At 38.4% G+C, this 20,344-nt stretch overlaps 4 protein-coding genes across 4 annotated transcripts; 2 read left to right on the plus strand and 2 right to left on the minus strand.

The window, feature by feature from the left end:
- Positions 1 to 188: 188 nt before the first annotated feature.
- On the minus strand, positions 189 to 5,276 carry Cbr-maco-1 (the record flags this gene model as incomplete). The annotated part of the gene is made up of 7 exons (XM_045240732.1): positions 189 to 351; positions 1,172 to 1,431; positions 1,787 to 2,860; positions 3,285 to 4,074; positions 4,124 to 4,202; positions 4,722 to 4,884; positions 4,932 to 5,276. The coding sequence occupies 7 exons, from the start codon at positions 5,274 to 5,276 to the stop codon at positions 189 to 191; spliced, it is 2,874 nt and encodes a 957-aa protein (XP_045094943.1).
- A 4,757-nt stretch (positions 5,277 to 10,033) lies between these two features.
- Positions 10,034 to 10,415, plus strand: CBG25361 (the record flags this gene model as incomplete). The annotated part of the gene is made up of 2 exons (XM_045240741.1): positions 10,034 to 10,048; positions 10,377 to 10,415. The coding sequence occupies 2 exons, from the start codon at positions 10,034 to 10,036 to the stop codon at positions 10,413 to 10,415; spliced, it is 54 nt and encodes a 17-aa protein (XP_045099316.1).
- Positions 10,416 to 12,860: 2,445 nt separating this feature from the next.
- Positions 12,861 to 15,204, minus strand: CBG12683 (the record flags this gene model as incomplete). The annotated part of the gene is made up of 7 exons (XM_002640134.1): positions 12,861 to 13,047; positions 13,092 to 13,193; positions 13,238 to 13,339; positions 13,385 to 13,592; positions 13,952 to 14,143; positions 14,187 to 14,385; positions 15,103 to 15,204. The coding sequence occupies 7 exons, from the start codon at positions 15,202 to 15,204 to the stop codon at positions 12,861 to 12,863; spliced, it is 1,092 nt and encodes a 363-aa protein (XP_002640180.1).
- An 852-nt stretch (positions 15,205 to 16,056) lies between these two features.
- On the plus strand, positions 16,057 to 18,948 carry Cbr-tsp-19 (the record flags this gene model as incomplete). Its single annotated transcript, XM_045240749.1, has 8 exons — positions 16,057 to 16,158; positions 16,493 to 16,638; positions 16,683 to 16,939; positions 16,988 to 17,157; positions 17,629 to 17,666; positions 18,383 to 18,487; positions 18,536 to 18,772; positions 18,822 to 18,948. The coding sequence occupies 8 exons, from the start codon at positions 16,057 to 16,059 to the stop codon at positions 18,946 to 18,948; spliced, it is 1,182 nt and encodes a 393-aa protein (XP_045094944.1).
- Between the last annotated feature and the right edge of the window lie 1,396 nt (positions 18,949 to 20,344).

Genomic DNA, 20,344 nt, shown 5'->3' on the forward strand with positions numbered 1-20,344 from the left:
GAAATCACGGGATTTGGAAGACTAAAGACAGTTCATGAAATCGGTATGGAAAAGTGTGTCATCAGAGGAGAGGAAAATGCCAATGAAATTGGGAAAGAAAGATTTGGAAAAGTTGCGATTCACCGTTCAGCAATGAGAGTATCTGATTTGAAAGTTTGCAATTAAAAAAAAAAGAAAACGACAGGGATCTAAGCAAGACGAGCAGCTGGTTGTGCTGGAGCTCCGAACTTTCCCATATTTGAAAGAAAATCTTCTTCCGGATCGGTTCCGTTCGGTGATGAAGCAGAGAGAGCTGGAGTATCAAATAGGCGGTGTTCTCCTCCAGTTGGCATGTGAGTGAATTCGTTGTATCTGAAGATAAGGAATATGATGAAGAAATGGTTATTTTAAAAATGGCTAGTTGATATGAGATTTCCCCCCAGAAACTAAACATTTACATGACGAAAAATCAGTTGATAAAATGTTCAAATATCAGTGGGACATAGTACCGTAAGGGTCCCCCTTATGTGATTATTATTATTTTGAATATATGTAAAACTAATTTGAAAGCCCTGCTCCCCTTTCTATGTGATTTGGTTTTTTCTTTTATTTTCAGATAATGTCTGATGGTTCACAATGAGATATAAAACAAAATACTGACACTTAAACTTATCACTCAAATAACATTGTCTTGTAATCATACAACTTGCAGACAGTCTACACCTAACCATTCCAATAGGCTCCGCCCCTTTTCTGGTAAGAACTAGCTTTAACAGTTTTCAATCTTTGATTTGGGAAGACATTTGAAATTCTATTTTCCCGAAAAAAATCTACTCGACAAAGATACTCCTTCTAGAACATCCTTCTTCCCATAAGATAACATAAGCTCCGCCCCTTCCCATAGGATGCAGAGTGACGCGCGGAACCCGGGATATGTTGCTGTCTAGGGGGTCCCTATATAAACAGATGACCTTAATAAGATTCCCTTCTTCGAGAAGATTAGCATGGCCATTGCGCAAGGATGACACTCAAATTCGTGAAGCGTTCCAAATTTTTTGACCGATTTTGGTTGATGACCTAACAAGTGAAATTTCAGTGTACCTTCTTTCTCAATAATCTAGATACGAGCTAGGGCTCTTTTACAGGAATAACTTCTTTTCTTTGTTTAATTCAACGTTGGAAAAAAGTTAACCTTATTCCGGAGAAGCCGGGCGCCGGCTGTTTCTGTGCAACTATTGTCGCAGCAGATGCACCAACAGCCATCATGTAATCAGGAGGAGCAGGTCCGCCAGCTGCAGAGATAACTGATCCAATCGATGCGATTGGAGATAGTTTCTCACTGAATGGAGATCCGTGACGGTTCGAAACGTTTACTGTAAGTGGCATTTTGGCAAATGGGACTGGAGATCCCATGGCTGAGTGCTGATGAGGCGAAGATTGATCGGAGGCTGTCTGTAACTTTGGTAAGGGGTTAATATCATACTTGTAACGGGCCCGTCATTCACTAGTTTCGAAATTTTCAAAAAACACATAAGGGGGGACCCTTATGTGATTTTTTTCGATCAAAAATTTTTTTTCGAGTTTTTTCGATCTTTTTTGATCAGACAGACAAACAATCCAAAAAACGACAAAAAAATGGGAAAAATTATATTGAGAGCTCAAAATTTGGCTCAAAAATACAGAATTTTTGACGTTGGGCCTTCCGGGCCGGGCCCGGGTCTCGAAAATTTCCTCAGACCCGGAATTTTACAAGTATGGTTAATATATTTGATCTTGAATAAATTTAGTTGAAAGACCAAAAACCTACCGTATCATTTTCATTATTAGCTTCAGTTGACGAACGTCCATTCATCAACGTCTCACTGCTTCCTCCAGATCCATTCTTCGTTTGAAGCTCAGCGCATCGACGTTCCAACGATTTTATGGTATCACGAGCATCTCCAAGACACTTGAATAGACTTTGTTTCAGTTTGTTCTCTCCAGCCAGTGATTCTTCCATTTGAACTGATTTGTCTCTTACGATGCGAAGCTCCATGGAGATAGCCTCAATATCATGCTCCTCCTTGTAGTTTCGCAAACTGTTCAATTCTGATTCCATTCGCATTTTTGACTCTTCTTTCGATTTCAGTTCAGCTCTCAACTTGTCAATTTCAGATTCCAGTTGTCGTTCTCGTTCGCGTTGATGTTCAGCCACGTCGTATTTTTTGCTTGCAGTTTCCTGCCGGGCTTTTCTCTCAGCACTCAAAATCGATTCGATTTCTTCCTTTTTACCGAGTAAATCCGAGTATTTTCTCTCCGATTGTTCAAGTAGAGATTTATCAGACTCCCGATGTTTTTCTAATGTCGAATATTTGATTTCCATCTGCTCTGCCTTTAATTTCATATTTGATAACTGCTGAGATAATCTATTGTGATTGGATTCGTGCATGGATATTTGAAGCTTATAATCCTCTTCCAGACTCCTCCGTGACGAAATTTCAGCTCGTAATGTTTCCAGTTCTCTTGACATGCTACTTCGTATGTCATTCTCGTTACTGGCATTCGTATCATGTGAACTGTCTCGAACTGCTCCTGACCTCGCGTGCCCATTTGCATTCCCATTCGACTTTTGATTCTGATGATTATGATGATGACTTTTTCCGTTCGACTGTTTATGATTCTGTTGTTTCTGTTGATGGTTGTTGTTATTATTGTTATTATGATTCCGTGTCGTTGTAGATGGCATCGTGTTCGCTCGACCTTTCGTTGTAGACGTTGTCGTTGTTGGTGTCGTTGAATTTGTTAAGGAATCAGTTCGTCCGTTCTTCTTTTCTACTTCCACTTCCTCTTCCTCGTACTCGTCGTCTGGTTGGCTGACTGGGCCGTCAGGTACTCCAGAGTTCTGAAAAATAGTCTTTAATGTTATTCCGGTCAAGAAAATTGGAGCTGTGGACAAGAAACGTCGGTGGCCGTCAGGCCCCGGCACTGAAAATTTCGCGACCGAAATATCAGCAGGTAAATTCCAAAAATATCAGAAGGTCCAAATCACATAAGAGTCCCTCCTTATCTTGAAAAATTTTCCTCAAAAAGTTTTTTTGCTCGCTCGCTCGCACTACTTTTTACCGCAAAATATCAGTAGGTCCCCGTGAATATCAGTAGGATTTTACCACTCGTGTCAGGGCGTGGGTGGCCGTGGACGATAACAAAAAACGTAACGAAAAGCAGCTAAAATCTAGAAAATAAATCCGGAGAAACAAACATATTTCTAGGTAATCGTAATTGTGGGACCCTCAGCCATGGCCACCGGCGTTTAATAATAATCTTACCACGAACAAAGCAGAAATCATCCACCAAACAGTTGTGAAAATAATCCGAATAATTGAAAGCCCTCCTCCTCGTCGTTGTCCTTGACTACCAGACTGATCTCTCCATGAAAAATCGTCTGCATCTGAATCATCAACGTCGTCCACATCGGTTCCACGTATCGATTTGTTCTTCTTCTTGTCGTTCGGCGGTGTCGAATTGAACGCATTTCCGTTCTTCTTCTTCTTTGATGACGACTGCACTTCGCCATTTTTCTTGTGTATCCCATTCTTTTTTGATGTTGTCGGCGGCGTTGCACTCGGTGCTGCTTGTATCGCTTGCATCGGTTGTGACGACGTTTGAACCGGCGGATCCAGATAGTATAGATCGCCGTCTTCTAGACACTGCTGTGACGTATAATCTTTTGGACCCTCGTATTCTGCAGGAAGACTTTCCACCAGTATCCGAAACAACTGCTCGTTTCGATTTGATACATCTCCTTGTGTTCGACGCAGCTGCCATTCGCTGAAAGTCAGAATATAATTGATCAGATTGAATATGTAATTATAGTCTACTTGATATAATAATGTAGTGATACTGTTGTCATGATCGCTGGATATCCTATCGAATGTGCACCGAAAAAAGCGTTGAGACTTCGTGGCCACACTGGAGGTACCCCTGCCCATTCTGTCACTGAAAATCGGTAGTTTTGAATATGTCATTGACTTCGAAAAAAGAAACTTACGATTCGGCAAGAAGTGGAGCAGCAGCGGTTGACTCCTGAACAATAAAATATATTCATACATTGTAATTCTGAAAGACAGAATACAACAACTAGAAAACAGGGTTAAAATGAACTTACCGAATTCTTATAAATAGTTCAAATAGAACAATGCAACATGTTATCACCACGATAGGCACTGCTTGTGATCGTTCTCCACCTGGAATTCATCGAAATTTAATTTAAAATGTTGCTGACCAACAAATGATGTGATGTTGATTATCGTGATTTATAATTATATCCGTATTTTCAGGAAAACACTACTAATCACTTTTCTAATCACTGCAATTTGTTAAACTTTCTATGGAAGGAAGGTTGTTTTTTGGCAGATTCCTAGAATGATCTTCCTGCAAAATTTGATGCTATTTTGTATTTACTGGTAAGAAAATTCGAGATGTGGAAGAGAAACGCCGGTGAGCGTGGCCGAAGGTCCCAAAACGACATACTACAGTAACCTAAACTGTTTCAGGATTCATTATCTCGTTTTTTACGGAGTTCATAGATTTTTGAGTGATTAATTTGTTTTCAAAAAAGTCGGAAAATTACAACTTTTGATAGCGAAAAAATTGACTGAAAACGCACGAAAAGCGATATAATAAATTCGGAAAATAAACTAATTTTTGAATTACGGTAGTTGTGTTACACCTCCGCGTAGTTAGTAGAAAAACTGAAAACTGACCATATACAGTAGCCATTGTTCTGAGAAAGCCGCCTTGTGAATGGTAAAAAAAGTTGACCCAAACAAAAACTGTGGCGCAAAATATCAACACTCGAACCGGTATGAACAGGTAACATATCAGATCGGAAGTGGCAGTTACGCACACAAATAATATTGAAAATCTCTGTAAAATTCGGATTAAGTGTTTAAGATGACACACAGATTACAAACCACCGCTGATGGATTGGCGATTGTGGTGACACAGTGCTGATTTCTAGTCTGAAGCGATTCCACAGCTGCTCTGATCATAAGCCACGCCGGCCACAACAGTTCGAAACGGAAGCCAGTTAATGCATCGAGAGCAACCATCGTCATCCACAGGAATGTGAATCGGGCATACGAAAAGAACGATGGGGTGCTGAAATAAAGTTCGGTTTCTTCGTTTTTGTGGTTCCAAGAAAACACATACAACTGATTTATCTCTGGTCTTCCTCGTCTGGTTATTGGTAATCGTTTTACATTTTTATCACCCCTATTCCTTTTTTGCGCCTGTTTTGTTTTCTGTGACGCTTGCATATCTGAAAAAATTGTATATTTCTTTTATTGTCGTGGTGAAGAAGCACAAAATTGTATTGTACAAAAAAGAACGAGAGAAGAAAATAAAACAAAGGAGGAGGAATATTTAACATGGATAGGGAAAATGTGCTTCAAAATAGAATGGATATGATAACTAGAACAAAAGATAACGGTAATTTTTGAAAAGCAATATTCGAGAGAAATATTCTTGAAGTAAAGAATACATGAATACCTTGCTGGGCATTCGGACGAAAAGTTCGACCTGGAAAGAAATACAAACACTTACATGTATAACCTAACTGGTCAACGTGAATATATGTGGACACCCTTGAAGCTGAGGCAAAAGAGGACCCCCCCCCCCCCCCTAAACGAAATAGAACTTGCGATCGAGAGACGGATGAGGAAATCGAAGGCGTGGCGCTCGCCTCGTTCTTCTCCCTTCAAAGGCTCTGGTTATTCGTCGTGTCTGTGCGTGCTCCGCCAGCAGCATCATCTCGCGGTGGACGAGAACTGGAGAATTGACAGAGACAGGGGGGGGGGGGTGAGAAGTTGAGAATAGGAGAAGAAGTAGAAGACGTCGCGCGTCGGACTCGTGCTTTTCCTGCGCGGAAAAAGAAGAAGACGACGCCGAACGAGAAGGAGTAGAAGAAGAAGAAGCACGAAAAGGGAGAGAAAAGGAGAACGGGAGAAGGGAGAGAGATCCTCACTCTTCTCGCTTCTCTCCTCATTCGCCATCCTCTCTTTCTCATCTCACACCAACCACCAACAACAGCCCAGAGGCCCCCGTCGTTTTGTGTTGTGCCTCTCTCTCTCTCTCTGCTTCTGCAACAGAGAGTTAAAAGAAGTGAAGCAGAAGTAGGAGAGGACTAACCGAAAGGCTCACGGGCTCACGCACACGAAGAACCCAGAGAAAAAAGAGAATGAGCGTTTGGTCACTTTCATCATCTTCGTCGGGTCCCGTTAGATTACTACTACTTGATGTAACCCAGAGACTTGCTCTTTATGTGATTCCAAAGAAACACCTGCCCGAAATCCCCAAACTGGTCTCCTTCGTTTTACTGTAATCTTTTCCCGCTTCTCATAACATCTGCTCGTATATTTTTCAACTCTCTCCTTGTGAAATTTATTCAGCTGCTTAGGTTTACGACGTCGTCGTTTTCGCGAACTTTCGAAACCAATTAGCGACGATGTTGCCAAGATCCGAAGCTCATTTAGTTCAGTCAGACGTTTTATTAAATGTAAAATGATATTCGCTGCGGAATTTCCTCAAATGTTCCTGGAACTATAATTTCAGGTCCATAGACACATAGAGTTCAACTTCAAGACTTATGCAATTAACCTTGTTAGATTAAAGATTCCAGGTGTTAAGAAACACCTGATCTTTTGCAGCGTCATCAGGTTGTACTTTCAAGTAATCACACAAAAAGATCAATCATAAATGCATGGTAAAAGTTCCATAACCTTGACATCATCTCTACCGGAATAGAAGAGCTTGAACGAAAAAGATCGGATTAGTGCACCAACTAGTTGCTTATTTTTATTTCCCTTTTTCTTTGCAACCAAAAAGGAATCAACACCGAATGAAGAATCTCATTATTCCTGTGCTCGTCGGATGAAAATCGGCTGAGAAATTAGAAGACGTCGAGAAGAAGAAGACGATGTACATTATGATTTCATGAATTCTTGATGAGAGGAGCCCAACACTAAGGGCAAGGGCGTAATAAGAAGAGAAAACAAAAGATGGACGATGAAAAAAGTAGAAATTAAAGTTTCGGGATATAACAAGTAGTGAATTTCAAAAGTTTTAATTTTCACATCAAAGTACTGAAATTTCAAAAACTTTTGTGAGCCACGTGAATCTTTTGAATCTCCCAAAAGATGGACCGTTAAGTTTTTGGAGCAACGTGTTTTTTCAACAAATATAACAGAAATATTAACACTTTCTGAATATTTTTCCCAAAATTAAAACTTTTGAAAATCACTACTTGTTATATGGTTTTTGGTCGATTGGTGGTGTTGGGAGATATAAAAAGGAGGGAAAAACAGATGGATGGAGAAATCGTTTAAAAGGCCCAAGAAGACAAAGTATTTAAATGATGAGTGATAGTGATCGGCTTATCAGATTAGATCAAGGGATTCGGCTGAAGAGTGGGAAAAGCAGCAAAAAGGAAAATGTGTTGAACTGATCAATAGGGCAGTGTAGAGAAGCATTGAGAAAACGAGCCAGCAAAAAGATGAAGACGAGGTGTAGAAATGCGTCAAAAAGGCGCATAATGAGTCAAAACGGCGCCTTTCTCCCTACGGATTCGAGGATGCAGCAGTTAGTTACGCCCACAAAATCCCTCATTTTTTCAATGTGCACTCTTATTGTCGAATTAAAAAAAAGTGACACCTGAGAATTCGAAAACGTTTCCTTTTTTGATCTACGAAAAAGTGCGGCAAAAACGTAATATTTCAGAATTTCGGCTCGTTCGAGCTACTTTCGTGTTTAATTTTAGTTTTTTGCTTAAAAATAGATTCTAGAGATGCTAGCGATCATTTTTATATCAAGAAATCAAAATTTTGTTCAGAAAATCCCACTAAATTCACATAAATGAATTGGTTATCTACAGTATCCGTTTTCGCTCCGCCCCCTCGTAAATCGACACGAGCGCCGTCTCCGAGATTTTCAGGTGTCACTTTTTTTAATCCGACAATAATTGGGATCATAAAAAACGCTATTGATAATGTTCTATTTGATGAGGAGGGAAAGGGAATAACGAGTTTGAACTTAACGGGGGTTACTGTAGACTTTTTGGTACAAAATTATCTGTGCTGTGGCAGAGAAATTCCGGTGGCCGTGGTCGAATGTCCCATAACGAAAACTACAGTAACCCAAAATTATTTTTTCCGGACTCATTTTCTCCGTTTTCACTTCTTTTCCTCGATTTTTCTGATATTTTCCGTATATAAGTCGAAAAATAAAAATATTTGATGGTAAAAAATCGACTAAAAAGCAAGAAACGAGAAAGTAAGCATATTTTCAGGTTACGGTAGTTTTCGTTGTGGGACCATAGCTCCGATATTTTGTACCAGAATAATAAAAGTAAACGGAAGAATTTGAAAAAAAAACGCTTAAAGAGAAAGAGAGTCCTTCAGAATAATAAGAAGACCACATACTTCTTCTGCTCTGTCGATATTTTTTTTTCGAACGACTCTATTTTAAAATTCTAATGAGTTCGTGTGCTGCCATTTACCACGAGGTTTCATTACCACCACCTCGTTCTTTTTTACTTGAATAAGAGTCACTGGCACAGAAAATTCCACAGAAACTTCGAGGAAAATGAGAATTCGTTGCAAAGTGCGAAAATGAAAATCAGACAGGAAAAAACGAGGGAGGGAAGAAGAAGAGTGAAATGACCAAAGAGGAGAAAGAATGAATTTAATGAAAGAACATAGGCGTCGTAGTCTTCTTTTTCAGCTTCTGGTGGAGCGTAGAAGCATCTAATTAGATGCTCTCTCACTCCGCCTTCTCGGTTTTGTTATTTTGTGAAACGAGAGAGAGAGAGAGAGCACGAATGATACGTTTCCAAGGAGAAAAAAAAAATAACTGGTGAAATGAGAAAACAAAGGAGAGCATCAGATATGAAGACAGGATACCCCTACAGGTTTAGAAAAAAAGGATAGTAGTCTGTCTGATTTCGAAACGAATTATGAAATAGCTGCATAGTTTTTGAACTATTCGCCAGATTATTATTCTAGTACAAAAATCCGACCGAAGGTCCCATAACAACGTCTACCGTAACCTGAATTTTTTCCGGATCTATTACCTCGCTTTTTGCTGATTTTCGTCAATTTTTCGCTGAAGAAATCGAAAAAAAGGTTCTTGATAGTGAACAATTGACTGCAAGTACATGAAAATCGAGATGAAAAATCCGGAAAATGAAAATATTTTAGGTTACGGTAGCTACCGGCGTTCCCTCCCACGTCTCCGATTTTTTTTATACCAGAAAAAAATTCCATAACGACATCTACCGTAACCTGAATTTTTCCGGCTTTAACTTTCTTGTTTTTCACTGTTTTTTCGAGGTTTCTGTCATTTTACCCAAAAAAGTCGGAAAATAAAAATCCTCGATAGCGAAAAATTTACTGAAAACGCACTGAAAACGAGAGAATAAATTTGGAAACTGAGCATATTTTGGTTACTGTATTTGTCGTAGTCTGACCTTCGGCGACGATCCGATCTTTCGTACCAGCATAATTAAAAGAACAAGAATAGGACCTCAATGGCAAAATCAGAAGATACACTTTTCGACTATTGCATAGAATGTTTATTCTGCAAAGGTCTTCAGTTTCCGAAGAGTTGATCTAATGGTCAAAAAACGACGACAAGCTGGCTCCACCATTCACGAGCGAGGCGGAAATTAGTATAAACAAAGGTTTCAAATATGAGAAGCGTCGCGTTTCCGCTGCTGCTAGGGCTCTGCACCTGGCACCTCTTCCACATTACTTTTTGAGAATGACTTGAGTCGCGAGCCCCCGACACGTACTGGCAGATGTAAATGGGGAGAAAACTGGAGAGCTCGGGATTGTGGTCGGGTGATAAATCTAAACGAGGTGGATATTGAGCGACAAAACCTAATAATCAGGTTTTTTTTCTTTTTGGCCAGTGGCGACAAAAACAAAAAAGACGACGACGACGAAGCTAGTTATAGGGTAACCATAGGCGACGACGATATTCTCAGAATCCTCTGGTAATTTTCTTTGCTTTTCAGAAGATGAAGAAAAGCAAGGTAAAGCTGCTGATTAAGTTTGACTCTTAATCAGACTCTGATTATCAGAGCTTGCTGTTGGCTTGTTTGGGAAAAGACGTTCAGAAAAGAATTCTGACTAATGCTAGTTGTCTCAACGTGATTAATTTGAAGAGCACTCTCTACAAAAATCATTTTTATCAAAAACAGGAAAAAATTAGCCCGAAGCAAACTTAGATTGGAATCAGTCAATCTCTCATGAGAAAATAAAATTGGAAACAGTGTCAGAAAAGTACAGCATCGACTGTAATTTTTATGCATTTTTACAGTTTTCTTATGAGATTCATGTCTAAAACTTCTTCTTTTTCAGACAAAAAAGTTCGAAATTCAAAACTGGCTTTATATTTAATTGTTTCATTCAAAAATTGTTCGAAGTTTGACGATTTTTAGATGTATTCGAAGTCAATTAATACTCAGGACAAAAACCACAATTTACAATTTAGATAGAATCGGGTAAATCGGGTAAATCAACATTCAAAAAATTCCGAAAGCGTTAAAAGTGTACTCATATGAGTACATAACACATGGGAAGAGAGTGACGTCTCCAAAAGATGCCTTTTTTTCTAACTGTCGCTTTAAAAAAAATAAGCTATTTAGCTTTTGTTCTGGATTTCCGAATGATGGGTTTACGGTTGATTTTTAAGTTTTCGTCTTTTTTTTTCAAAGAACAATCTAAGAGTTTCAGACAGACCTCCTTTCTTTTAATTTCTTTTTTTTTGAATTTTTAGAAGTTTCAAAGTCAAATACTTACTTTCTCTTTGAACAGAACGAATAACTTTCGCTTCAGTTTTCAAAGAAAATCAATAAACTTGCTGCCTCGGTTTCTTCGGTTTTCGTTGGTAAAAGAAGCTTCTGGTTGTCCGTTTCTTTCGGCGGTATTGCCAAACCGATTAAACCATCCCTAGCTTTTATCAAAATTTTTTGTAGAATTCAATCAAAATTCTGAAGGGTGATTAAAAAAGAGTGGGAAAAAAGAGAGGGAGGAGGGAAACGAACGGAGGGTGGAAGAGGAAAGAAAAAACATTTTCGGGTTTTTTACCGGCTAAAAAATTGCATTAGACTTTTTTCTGGGCTCCAACTGGGTTTTGGCCGAAAAATTCATGTTTGGTGGGACGGCGGACACGTCGAAAAGGCGCCCCGCTCTGCGTCTATGTCAAGAAAGACTGTATAAATTATAGAATCGCAGAAGAGAAGAGGGAAAGCACTCGACGGCGGGCCGTTCGTTCGGCTATCTGCGTCTCCGGCTTTACTGTTTTTTCTTTAGTTTTGTTCCTACTAAGGAACGTTTTTTGTCTTCATTTCAAAAAAAAACTTGATTCTTTCTCTCCTTCCGTTTTTTAGTTGGCTTGTTCTTGTGGAAAACATCAGGATAATTATTACTGTTTAATTGATATTTTCAGAAAAAAATTTTAAAAGAAGCATGTTTAAGGTTAGAAAAAAGCATAAATTATGAAAATACGGAAGCGAAAAAACAACTTTTTCGGCGCTCGTAAAACTACATGCGGGTTCTACTGTAGCTCTTCTGTCCGAACCGATTAACTAAAAATTGAATGCGCCTTTGGTACAGTAATACATCGTGACTTTTTTCTGAAAAACATTCGAATCAATTCTCGCGAAAGCCTATTTTTCAGCAAAGCCAAAAATAAATACTGGAGCAAAAATACAAAAAAATCTGTTCACTGTAGAAAAAGCTTTGTTTTGAGAAAAGCAAAATATATGTTTTATTGTCGGATTAAAAAAAGTGACACCTGAGAATTCGAAAACGTTTGCTTTTTTTTATCTACGAAAAAGTGCGGCAAAAACGTAATATTTCAGAATTTCGGCTCGTTCGAGCTACTTTCGTGTTTAATTTTAGTTTTTTGCTTAAAAATAGATTCTAGAGATGCTAGCGATCATTTTTATATCAAGAAATCAAAATTTTGTTCAGAAAATCCCACTAAATTCACATGAATAAATTTGTTATCTACAGTATCCGTTTTCGCTCCGCCCCCTCGTAAATCGACACGAGCGCCGTCTCCGAGATTTTCAGGTGTCACTTTTTTAAATCCGACAATATATATGGTCTTTGTGTTTCTTCAGTTTCTAACTTTTGATGCCCGAAAAATATCTTTCTGTGCACTTTTTCCCATTTCGCTTCACCGTGATTCGTACAGTTTCGAGCAAAGTTTGGAAACTGTACTTCGAATAAAAATTGACAAAACATCAAGACTGTCGCAAAATGATAAGGCGTTCGAAATATGAATCTTGAGAACAAGAAATCTTTGAGAAAAACGCCCAGCCACACACTTTTCCACCGTTTCGATTAAGAATATTCCACATGGAACATAAACGAAGAAAATGCGCGGCAGGTGTCATCATAGTAAATAATCGAAGATTTCTTTCCTTCGTTTCAATCGTCCGCTGCAGTTTCTTCAATGCCAAATTTCGAAAATTGCCGTCGTCCTAGAGTCGTCTACATGCGCTGGTAGGGTTTCAAAAATATGACATTTTTCAATAAAACTAACAGTTAGAACGGAAAAAAAAAAGAAAAAAAAGACGTTGTTCGAAAAAAGCACCGGCAAAATATAGAAGACGGAGAAGAATAGAACGGAAAGAAGGGGGCAGAAAACAATACATTAAAATGAAACCACGTGAAGAAAGGGGGTGCATAGACAGATGAAAATAAAAGAACACAAAGGACGGTAACATGAAAATTCTAGAAATAAAAAAAGAGATTCTGGAATTTCAGAAGACAAGGCAAGTAGATGGAGAAAATTGGCAGTAAGAAATGGGAATTAATATCATTTTGACTAATTTAAGCGACTTTATTTTTATTCTCAGCACGAATTCTATAGGCTTTGATGATCAAAGTCACAGCGACGATGACAATCAGACCACCAACACCGAGAACCGAAAGTGTTTGATTGTCATCCATAACATCCATAATTTTCTCCTTTGCGAATTCATAAACTTGTTCAATGGCAGTTGGCGGTTCAGGAACTCTAGAAACTTTGGAAAATTATCTGTAATCTTTTATATTTCTCACCGGTGTCCTCTCTGCTCCTTGTATTTGTGCAAAGCGAAGTTGGTCAAGCTTCTAACATCCTTAGCCGACTCCTTGTAACGGTACATCTTTCCACGGTGGAACCTAAAAATACGATTTTTTTAAAAACCTTATGCAGCCATAGTTACAGTAAGAAAACTGGGCAATCTCTCTCTTCAATATGGAATCTTTCGGTTACATCATCATTCACGGAAATCTCAATCTTTCCAACATTGACAAGACCACGAAGTCTTAAAAACGGATCTTATAGTTTGTAGTTTGGTTAATTGACCCACTTATGAGCAACAGTCTCCCAAAGTGGTACAAATGCATTGCTGTTTCCCTCGTCAGCATCATAGAACATCACAAACCAATCGATGGATCCCTCATCTGGCGAATGAGAATCAGTTCTGGATTCGAAAGTGTCGTCAGTCAAATCCCACGTGGCAACTTCCTCGTGAGCACGGAGCCAACGAAGAAGAGTTTCAGAGTCCTTGAAATCTCCTGAAAATTGTTGAATACTTTATGGGTCATTAAACAAAATTAGTCAAAAAATTTGGAACGCTTCACGAATTTGCGTGTCATCCTTGCGCAGGGGCCATGCTAATCTTCTCTGTATTGTTCCAATTTTAGTATATGTTCTCGGAAGAACGAAGTCTTATATAGGGCATCTGTTTATATAGGGACCCCCTAGACAGCAGCCGACATTTCCCGTGTTCCGCGCGTCACTACGTATTCTGTGGGGAGGGGGCGGAGCCTATGTTGCCTTATGGGAAAGATGATGTTCTATTTAGAAGGGGTATCTGGGTCAAGTAGGATTTCAAATATCTTTCAGAATCAAAGATTGAGAAATGAACTTTTACCATCATACAAAATTGGATTCTTTCTTCTATAGTAAACCAAAGATGGGAATACATTGATTCCCAATTCTCTGGCAACAGATCTATCGTTCGTTTTCACCACTTGAACATATCCAGTTGCTTCGATATCATCGTCGATCTCTTCGACTTCAGACAAAGCTTCGGTGCAAGTTGGGCATGGGACCTTTCCGTCGTCTGAAATAAATATCATAAACGGATTTTAATCTGAGGACCTTACACAAGAAAATAACTAAATTTTTGGAAGCGTCTCTGAGAATTTCATCAATTCGATCCTCATCTACATCGTCAATCGAGTTGTCGTCATCCTTATGTTTGGATGGAGCTGATTTTGCCAGTGGTGCTGGAGCTTCTTTTGATGCTGACTTTTTTGTTTTCTTTGCTGGAGCTGGGGGAGCAACGTCATCAGCCACGGTCACCTGAATTGACTATTGTTTTCTGCTTTAGAAGGCGTCCATAAAAATTCTAATAGAAGCCAACCCAAACCGTCAACTTTGAGGTAATTTAACTTGCTTTCTGTGAATGATATCAAAAAGTGGTCAATCGAAAAAATGTTTATCATAACATCAACAATATTTTGTTAGTTGACCACTATTTGATATTTTTTACAGGAACAGAGATATATGGGCTTAAAGTTAATGGTTTGGGTAGCCTTCTTGGAAACGGATGATCAATATTATCACCACAAAAATTACGATTTCAAAACAACACTCATGGCAAAATTCAGGACTTAAAAAATTTAAAATCGTCTTCTCTGATTAGGTCATCAAACAAAATCGGTCAAAAAATTTGGAACGCTTCACGAATTTGCGTGTCATCCTTGCGCAGGGGCCATGCTAATCTTCTCTGTATTGTTCCAATTTTAGTATATGTTCTCGGAAGAACGAAATCTTATATAGGTCATCTGTTTATATAGGGACCCCCTCGACAGCAGCCGACATCTCCCGGGTTCCGCGCGTCACTATGTATTCTGTGGGGAAGGGGGCGGAGTCTATGGGTGAAGACAGTCTTCAATCTATTCTATGATAGTCTGTGTTGAGCGTCAGAATTGAAAAGTATCTGGCTATGAAGATCTGACAACCGTTTTTTTAAACATACTCTAAAAATATCAAAATAAAAATAAAAAATAGATTTACCTTCAAGTTCTTATCCTTCTTCTTTGCCTCAACATCAGCACTCAATAGAATCAGAAATATAACTGACACTGTTGCCAGTGTCAGAAAGGATGACGTCTTCATTTAGGAACGTCGTCGACAAGTAAACAAAAAAAACAAACAGCAATCGATATCAATACGAAGAGAGGCAAAAATCAGTGATGAGAAGAGACGGGACGGGCGATTCCAGGACATCATTACACTCTGAAGGGAGCCCGATGTGTCTCGTACACTCCTGTTATTCAACGATCTCTGAGCATCTTGGGGTGGATCAAGGCAAATAGTAAGAGAATGAGAGAGTGATGAGAAAGTGAGTGATGCAGAGATAAAAGTGGGAGGATGGATGGGAAGTAGAAGAAGATGAAGAAGAGTTGGGATCTAAAAATTTCATGATATGAGTTGTTTATTATTTACTAACAAGTTAGGATGGCGCATAATTACCCGGACTGAAGTTTGCACTAGCATAAAATTTGAGTAAATCGTTGTACTAGACTCATATTTGGAGTGCAAAAATGCAAAAAATTCATCAATTAACTGTCCAAGTTTCAAATCATTTGACCAACTTTGAGCTGAGTTATCGCTTGTTCAAGTTGCTTTATCTCATGAAAATCATAGTGGTGTGCAAGGCACAGTCATCCTTGGAAAATCATATCAATCCCTAGACTTGAGGAACCGCTTTGAAAATTTCAGTAGCTTTGAATCAAACGTAAAATTATATCCCCACCAGTTTTTCTGCTTCCAAAATACTTATGTTTAATGATATATCCATTTTATCTGTCCGGGTAATTTTGCGCGAAATGTAGATTTTGTAGAAATTTCTTCGTGAACTTTCTGGATAGTTTTGGGGTCAATAGGCACATGAAATGGCAATTGATGCATCCACGCACCTAAAAGAGAAGATTCAGAAAAGGAGATATTTTTGGATTTTAACTAAATATGATCTCTAGAAGGCGTCGAGCATTAGCTGGAAGTGATGATGGATCGAAAGGAATCGCTAGCATGTTGGATGACATTGAGCCAGAACCATTTGAGGAAATGGTAGGGGTTGGAAAAAGAGGGAACCCAGATTGGTGGCATTTTAATATGTAGAACATAAATTTTATAATGTCCATCATTTTTGGATTACGGCAGTCTAAATTTCCATACCTCAAAACTTGGGAAATTCTTAAGATTCTGAATAATTTCGAAAATCTCATATTCCAAAATTACCGAAATTCTGAGTTTCAGAATTTGCTATTTTCGAAACTTGAAACATAAAATTTCCAACTTTCAAAACATTAATTGGTTATTAGGATTACTGTAGTCTAGTTTCAATGAGACTTCAAGAAGAAGACTAAAATAGAAATCCACCACTCGAATTAAATATTTATAGTACTCAATATTCCGAATCGTGACACTCTATGAGTTGATGATACATGGACAATGGAAGTATGTCGTTCATTATTTGGATAATAAGAAAACAGAATTGGTTCTTGGAACGTACATTGGTGCAGCTTTTGAACTAATTCGATTTGTTTGGTAGATCAAAAATATCTTTCGCATATCTGAAATCCCATTTTCAGCGTTCTTATCATTGCAATTGTATTCATTTTAATGCGTATTTCTGCCTTACTTCCACTTCAAAACGAGAACATAATCGGAAACATTACATGGGTCATTTCAACGAATGCACTTGCCTTCTGGACTGCTTTGATTCTTTGTGCAATCATTGTTGCACAATTTGCAGTTTATCAATGTAAAAATTCAAGTTATGTGGTCATTTGTACAACTATCAACTTTGTATTCTCGATTATCCTCATCGCTGCTTTTATCCATTTGGGTAAGAAAACTCCAATAGTTTCAATTCTGGACCTGAATACATTTCCAGCAATTCTGAGATATAACAACGAGAATTTTATGAAAGAAGGATTTCACAAAAACTTGTTGTCATCTGGATCCATGAGAGGTCTACAGAATTACCAAGCTCGAGTTAAGTGTTGTGGTGTGGAAGGACCAGATGATTACTTTGGAAGCATTATCATGAAGTACACGAATGCGGTAGATCAGATTATCTCTAATTTGTACATAATTAACTTTAGTTAACAAACAAAACTGAAGAGATTCCGGTGACTCGGGAGTTTGCTCTGGACGATAATCGATTTTACAGTCTTCCCATTTCATGTTGTAAACGTAGTGACAAACAGTGGGTTATTTGTTATAACGCCGGTACTGAAAAATCAGAGTTGTGGAAGAGATGCGCCCTCGGCTGTCGGCTTGCCACTTCTGGACGGAAGTTGAGGGGGTTCGGCTTTTGGACGGATCTTGGTCAGATTTTGGTCAGAAGCTGCCCACTGGCAGCAGTGGGATAGACAATGGTCGGATTTTGGCCGGAATTTGAAGACGCTGCGTGTTATGCGGCGCGTGCTACACTCATTTTAAATGTGTTTTCTAAACTATTTTTCTTGCCGTTTATCCTAAATCCTTTGCTTTAAAATTGCCTCCTTCCAATTTTTGAAGTATTTTTTTCAGACAAGTACTTCGGAGACAAAAACAGACGATGTTCACAGGTAACTTTCTGTTGAAAAAACTGAATTTTTGAAAGTGTTGCTTTCAGGAGTCAAAAAAACAACTGGATGCTAGAAAATTCGAATAAAAACAAAAAAGTTAATCAGGTAAATTCCTATGTTCTGAATTAATTTTTAATTGTATTCGTATTTCAGGCAGAGCCTCTTCTCTCGAGTTCGTCACGATTCACATCGACATCTTCAAAACTTTAAATTTTGATTCTCGATTTTTTTAAATTTTTTTTTCTAATTTTATTCATCTTCATGTATAATTAGTTTTTGTAATAAATAAATACTACATAAATATATAATGTGCTGCTTCGCCATGAAAATAACAATAAGTGTGAACCGAACCGGCCCCTGTTGTTAAGAGGTCGGAAGTTGGCCGGTAGTTGGTCGGATCTTGGTCGGCTTCCCGCAATGTCTTTGCCGGAATTTGACCAAGCTCCGGCCAGAAAATGCCGGCGACGCCTGAGCCGGTAGCCGTGGCCGAAGGCTTCACAATGAAAACTACCGTAACTTTAAAATATTTTTATTTTCCTGAATGTCTCGTATGCGCTTCGGGTCTCGACACGAAAAAAGCGCGGGAACATTCTCTTTAAGGTTACGGTAGTTGTTTTGGGACCTTCGGCCACGGCCACCGGCGTTTCTCTTCTACACCTCTGATTTGGTTTGTGCGAAAGTATAACAATAGAATTATTGAGGTGTTACTGTTTCAGAATATGTTCCCAGAGAAATCTGACTGTCGAAGAAGCAAAAGAAGCACGAGAATATGCACAAACCGGAAACTGGCAAATGATGCATACGTTCATTTCCAGACCAGAGTGAATTTAATTTTCGGATTCCCTCTTCACCTAAATGTATTTCTTTAGACCAGGATCATACTGGAGCAAAGGATGCCTGAACGAATACGTAGAATCTGTTGAATCCTACATAAATGTTCTCATCTCGACCCTTATTATCTTCACAATGTTCACTGCACTAACCATTGGATTTGTGATTGTTCTGTTGCTGTATCATGACGGAGTTGGTCAAATCGTTTCGGATCAGAAGATGTTCGGTGTGGAACGGAACACTGGAGTTCACTTCTTGATGAGTTTGGATATGATGTCAGAGCTTTGTAACAGAATCTTATTTTGCTAAAAGTTTGGTTTTTAGAGACAGCGACTTCCAAGACGATTTCAGTCTGATTGAGTTTTTACGAAAATCGGATATCGATAATTTTATGGCTGGAGATCGACTCAAAGCAACTATTAGTGGAAGAAAAGAAGCTGAAAGAGCATGAGCAATGATGGATGTTTTCTTGACTTTTTACTTCTCGAGTCTCTTTTTTTTTATAAAGCTTTCTAACCAGTTTCTACAGTTTTTTTCTTTATGGCAGATATCCAACATAACAAATTGTTTGAAATCAATTTCACTAAAATTTCACTTTTCGTTTAAAAGTAAAACTATTGAAATTTCTTGTAAATTGTCTATTCCGCTTCTTTACGTCATCTTCATCCCTCCTGTTTCCGTGTAGACGTAATCTCGCTTTCAATTGTGCCAAGTTGTTTCGAAAAGAGTGAAACCATCCGATACTTTTCGGCTTATGTACATCTCCTCTTACTTTCGGACATTATCTTTCTGCCACCAAACTGCTTTTTTGTTGTCTCTCTTTTTGTTGTATTTGGAGTATTATGTCATCATCGAATTCCGCGCGGTACCCTAGTGCGACGACGACGGTTTTTGGTGGTTCCGGATGACGGGGCGCGGACAAAAAATGGAAGAAAGAAGATGTAGACGCACGATACAGATCATTTCAGATTGCCAAAGTCTCGCAAAAGTCAACAAAACGAAGTATCTTTGTTTGTTTAGGTAGATTACGTAAATCTCATGGGAGGTTTGGAAGGAAGAAGCTAAAGAATAGTGTTGAAAAATTGAACATTTTTGAGCCAACGGAAGAAGTTAGACCAGAAAAAAAAGTTAATCGAGAAAAAATTCAATGAACATTCATTTAGAATTATCATAAAACCTGTAATAGAAGATCCCCCCCCCCCCCCAACTTTCAATTTTGAGCCTATTTTTTTGGTTCCTGTCAAAGAACTAAAAAACGGTGTCAACTGATCTAGGGAATGAGATAATTGAGCTCAAACTTGACAGTATGTGGTCCCTTCTATTATACGTTTTCCTGTAAATTTGAAAAAATGATTAATCGAAAAAAAAATTTAATGCAAACTATCCCCATTGGATCGAACCATCGAAAAACTAAATAACTGAAAAATCGAATAATTTTTCTAAAAAAAAATTTCAAACCAAATTAAATTTACAGTTCGGCTGAGATTTTAGAGATGGCATTAAAGTTAGTACATGACATATCAAATACCGTCTTTTCTCTAATAGAGTTCCAAATAAATTTTCAACTCTGAGCTCAATTATCTCTATTCCTGTGAGAGATATCAAAAAGTTGTCAACTAATGAAATGTTGGTGATACTATGATAAACAATACTGTAGTTGACTGCTTTTTGATATCTCTCATAGGAAAGATAATTGAGCTCAAATGGCACGTATAGGATGGGCTTCTATTACAAGGGATCCTCAACTCCTTGTAAACCCAGAATTTGATGAAAATTTTAAGATATTTTAAGAATAGCCTATCTAGAGACTTTTGGAAATTTTAGAGACATTTTCTCCAAATTTTTGA

The sequence above is a fragment of the Caenorhabditis briggsae genome, assembly GCF_000004555.2.
Source record: "Caenorhabditis briggsae complete genome, chrI, whole genome shotgun sequence".
Taxonomy (NCBI): Eukaryota; Metazoa; Nematoda; class Chromadorea; order Rhabditida; family Rhabditidae; genus Caenorhabditis; species Caenorhabditis briggsae.